Source organism: Aotus nancymaae, unplaced genomic scaffold (assembly GCF_030222135.1).
Source record: "Aotus nancymaae isolate 86718 unplaced genomic scaffold, 86718_ANA_hifiasm-v0.15.2.pri h1tg000033l, whole genome shotgun sequence".
In the NCBI taxonomy this organism is placed as follows: domain Eukaryota; kingdom Metazoa; phylum Chordata; class Mammalia; order Primates; family Aotidae; genus Aotus; species Aotus nancymaae.
In genome coordinates, this window is record NW_026988447.1 from 33,607,800 (window position 1) to 33,612,359 (window position 4,560).

The 4,560-nt window shown below is 38.2% G+C and overlaps 1 protein-coding gene across 1 annotated transcript; it reads right to left on the reverse strand.

Moving 5' to 3' along the window:
• Window positions 1–1,052: 1,052 nt before the first annotated feature.
• Window positions 1,053–2,577, reverse strand: LOC135277741 (ribosomal protein uL30-like). Its single transcript, XM_064383727.1, has one exon. It carries the CDS (start codon window positions 2,560–2,562, stop codon window positions 1,822–1,824), a length of 741 nt encoding a protein of 246 aa, XP_064239797.1. The 5' UTR covers window positions 2,563–2,577; the 3' UTR covers window positions 1,053–1,821.
• Window positions 2,578–4,560: the final 1,983 nt, after the last annotated feature.

The following is a 4,560-nucleotide window of genomic DNA, read 5'->3' on the forward strand; positions in this document are numbered from 1 at the left end:
TGCCGTATGTCATGATGATCACTAGGCAGTAGTTAATCCTAGATTGAAAGTCTGAGAAATTGTCAGGTCTGAAGATATAAACACACAAACACCTGTTCAAACATACAAACTCCTGAAGATATAAACATACAAACTCCCATAAAAACATGGGAGTAGAGAGATTCCTTTCATACCATGCATAGAGAGGAAAATGAAAAGAAGGTCCAGGAGCAAACTCTGGGAAACCCAGTATTGAATAGGCAAGGATGAAGAAAAAGAAAAACAGAGAGAGAGAGAGAGACAGAGAGACAGAGAGAGAGAGAGAGAGAGAGATAGAGAGAGAGAGAGAGAGAAAGTTATAAAGACCTAGGAAGATCAGAAAAAAAAAAATCATCAGAATGCAGTTAAAAGGGCAGTTTTATATTTGGTGATAAAATATTTTAAGTATTAACAATATATATAAAACAATGTCAAAATGCATGTTGGATTTAGTATTTAAGATCTCTGTCCTTAGAACAATAGAAAAATATGTGTTACATATAAATTATTTTTTGACTGGTATGCTTGTGTGTATATAACTCTCTGCTTTTTGCAAAATAACAGCAATTAAAGAGGAAAGGTCTGCATTTGTGCCTGAGAGTGGACCTCTCTCCACTCTGGTCAATGTCATAGTAGAGCCAAACATAATTTAATTTCAGAAAACAGAGGATATTATACTTACAACTCACAACTTAAATTGAGAGCACTACTGAATATGACTACCTAGTGCACAATAAAGAGTAGATAACTTTTCAATGCATATAGATCCATCAGGAACAACCTATGCATTCTCCAGTGGCAATTTCCAGTCGTTTTGATGATATAAAATGACAAACAACTCTTAGCTAACATTATTGAGCTGGGAGCTGTAGTTCCCATCATTATCTCAATATGAGAAAATTACCCCTCTATTGAGGGATATTTCCAACTTAGATTTATACAGCAAACACTGAATTTGGACCTGCACATTACATGGTACAGTAGTTTTCATACACGTGATTATTTGGCTCTGTATAAGTTTTTTTTTTTTTTTTTTTTGAGACAAGTAAACATTTATTTTTGTACCTTTCCTCCTATGTGTATTTCAAGTCTTTCTCACAAGGCCCCAGGAATCCCCAGATTCAATTATGTCCCTGGGCTTGTCCACTGCTGTAGGAGTCTTATGGAGCCTTGTACAAATGCTAGAGTTACTCAATTACCAACATTAAACCCTAAGATAAGAGATGCAGCAAAGCAGGACTCCTTCCTCCATGGAATGTGCTGATTTCAGACGAGGCAGCAGCCAATGTAGAAAACGCTGGAATTTTTCCTTGGAACTGGATTGTGATGAGAGGTGCTTGCCATGAACATAAGCTACTGTTTTTTTCTTTTGAGACAATTTCACTCGTTGCCTAGGCTAGAGTGCAATGGTGTGATCTCGGCTCACCGCAACCTCTGCCTCCCAGGTTCAAGCGATTCTCCTGCCTCAGCCTCCCGAGTAGCTGGGATTACAGGTATGGGCCACCATGCCCCGCTAATTTTTGTATTTTCAGTAGAGTCAGGGTTTCGCCATGTTGGTCAGGCTGGTCTCGAACTCCCGACCTTAGGTGATCTGCCTTCTTCAGCCTCCCAAAGTACTGGGATTACAGGCATGAGCCACCGCGCCTGGCCAGCTACGGTCTTTTCTTTGACCCCTCCTTTCCAGTTTTGAAAGATAAAGCAGGAAATAATCTTCTCTGAAGATACTTGATACAAATTCTCCAAACCCAAAAACACATGCTTCCACTTTGTTGATAAAAATTTATTGCAGTTTGGCACCTGGTTCTAGTTCAGCTGGCGGATGAGCTGATTGATGCGTTCACCCCGATAGCCAGGTGTGCCCATCTCCTTGAGGAAGCCCACTCTATTTTTGGTAGCATGACGGGCCACTGAGAGGTGGAAAGGGTGCAAGAACCATGAGATCTCCTGGAAATGCTTCCCCGGGAAGGCAATTTCATGAATGAGGTCTTCCAAGCAAATGACACCAAACTTCCCCAGGTGCTCCTCAATCACAGCGTTGTCTGTCAGAGGGATGGTCTTATTCTTGACCCTGGCTTGTCCACGTTTCAAAATGAGTTCCCGGACAGACTTCAGATTTGGAAATCCCCAGGTCACATAAGGTTCCACTATGCGCAGCATTTTTAGGTTCTGGGGAGTGATTTTTACAAAGACACCACTAAAAATTTTCTTCAGGCGAAGTCTTGCAATGGTTCTCTGCACCAGTAAACTCACACCATCAATCCTTTCAATGCGTACGACAAAGGCCAAAGAATGTTTATCTGGCAATTCCAAGGCGTGAGGCTTCACTTCTAGTCGTCTGACACGCACCTTGTCACGCGTCTGCCGCCAGGAATCATGTAGGAATGATTCCAATCGCTTAAACCTGGGCCCTTTTCCTTTCCTCTGCTCCTTCTTTGCCAAAAGTGCCTGCTTTGCCTGAGTGGCTTTGAGGGCTTGATAAGCCTTCCTCTTTTTCAGGAGATTTTCTGGAACCAAAGGGATTTTTCTTTGCTCTTGCTCCGCCATCTTTCCAGCGTAACAGCTACTCTAAGTTTTTTTGATATCTCATGGCTACTTCCTCTTAAGGCATCATATGCAGTTTATTCCTGTAGCAAAATTCTTCAACATTCTCCTAAGAATGGCCTTTTTATTTTTGTATGCCTTTTCAAGAACTGTGTTATTTATAGTTTCTTTAACTTTTTGATAAACTTGAAAATTCATATAGAAAATTGCACATATCATAATCATAGAACTTGATGAATTTTCACAAGCTAAACACAACTAAATAATTAGCACCCATGGCAATAAACAGGATTACTCCAACACCCAGAATCCCTCCTCATTCCCCTTCAGATGGTCCTCAACAAAGGGTAGCCATTATCCTGAATTCTAATAACATATATTCTTTAGCTTCTTTTTGTACTTTATGTAAAGATATTTTTATAATGGGTACTATTTTGTGTTATATTTTATTAGCTCAACATTATATTTGTGAGAGTGCTCATATTATCATGTATAATTATAGATGATTTAATCTCACTGCTGTATAATATTCCATTGTATACCAATAATTACACCGTATTTATACATCTACTTTGGCTGGTCATTTGAACAGACTTTTGTGTTGTCTGTCTGTTTTATGGGAGCTATCTTTTTTTGTTTTCTTTTAATGTACTTCTTTTTGCGAGTGTGTGATTCCCACAAATAGAGATTCTAGAAATAGTCTCACAGTGGATTTTGGTGAACTTATGTAACACTTTCTTTAAATGATTCCTTTTCAAAATATGATATTCAACTTTGGTCAATAATGTACATTTTTCCACACTGTATAAGAGTTTTTGTTGCTTCACATCCTGCCCAAGAAATTGTATTGGCTGTTTTTCACATTAGACATTATGGTGAATTTGTAGTATATCTCATTGTGGTCTTAACTTGCATTTTTCTGATGACCAATGTAGTTTTATCCTTTTTATATGTTTACTGGTCTTGGCTACTTGGATCTTTTTTATTAAGTATCTGTTCAAATCTGTTGTGTTGGGTTTTTTTCTTTTTTCTTATACTATTACTTTGTAGATGTTCTTTGCTTATTTTGAATAAAATTTGTTTATTTTTGGACACATACCCTCTGAAACCCTTTCCCATTCTGTAGGTTGCCTATGCATTCTGTATATGCTGTCTTTTCAAGATTAGAACCTCTTATTTTAAGGCATTCCAAATTACCATTTTCCTTTATCATGAGTTTCATTTAAGAAATCGTAACTCCTTCAAAGTGATAAAAAGCTTACATGATTTGTTTTCTAAAATATTCACTTCATTGGTATTTAATTTGTAGTAGTCAAGATATATACATAAATGCATACACATACATATATGAATATATGCATATTTAAATAATGCATATTTAGCTAACCCTAGTTACTTCAGTTTTACTTTTATAACATAAATGGAAAGAATTCTAAAGCTGCATATTATAAAACCCATTATTTTAAAGTGATAACCTAAAACCTTTGAGTTTTTCTTACAATGTTAACAAGCAAAATATTGCAATAAGACAAGACCATGCTATCCTAACACCTACTATAGAGAGCTCATTATAATGGAACACAGAAAATCACACACTAAGTCTGCATCCTAATTATAAAGATCCTGTAATGGGAAGCCCACACAGAAAGTACTGAGCCATGGAGGAATGAAGACACAGAAGCTGGAAGGCAGAATAAAGAGATGTATAAAAGACATCTATTGGCTGGGCGCAGTGGCTTACACCTGTAATCCCAGCAATTTGGGAGGACAAGGAGGTGGATACCTGAGGTCAGTAGCTCTAGACCAGCCTGGCCAACGTGGCAAAACCCTGTCTCTACTAAAAATACAAAAATTAGCCGGGCTTGGTGGTGCCCACCTGTAGTCCCAACTACTTGGGAGACTGAGATAGGAGAATTGCTTGAACTCGGGAGGCAGAGGTTCAGTGAGCCAAGGTCTGCCATTGCACTCTAGCCTGGGTGATGAGCTATACGCTGTCTCAAA

Excerpts from the sequence above, each read along its gene's own strand:
- LOC135277741 (XM_064383727.1), bottom strand. The coding sequence starts at position 2,562 with ATGGCGGAGCAAGAGCAAAGAAAAATCCCTTTGGTTCCAGAAAATCTC.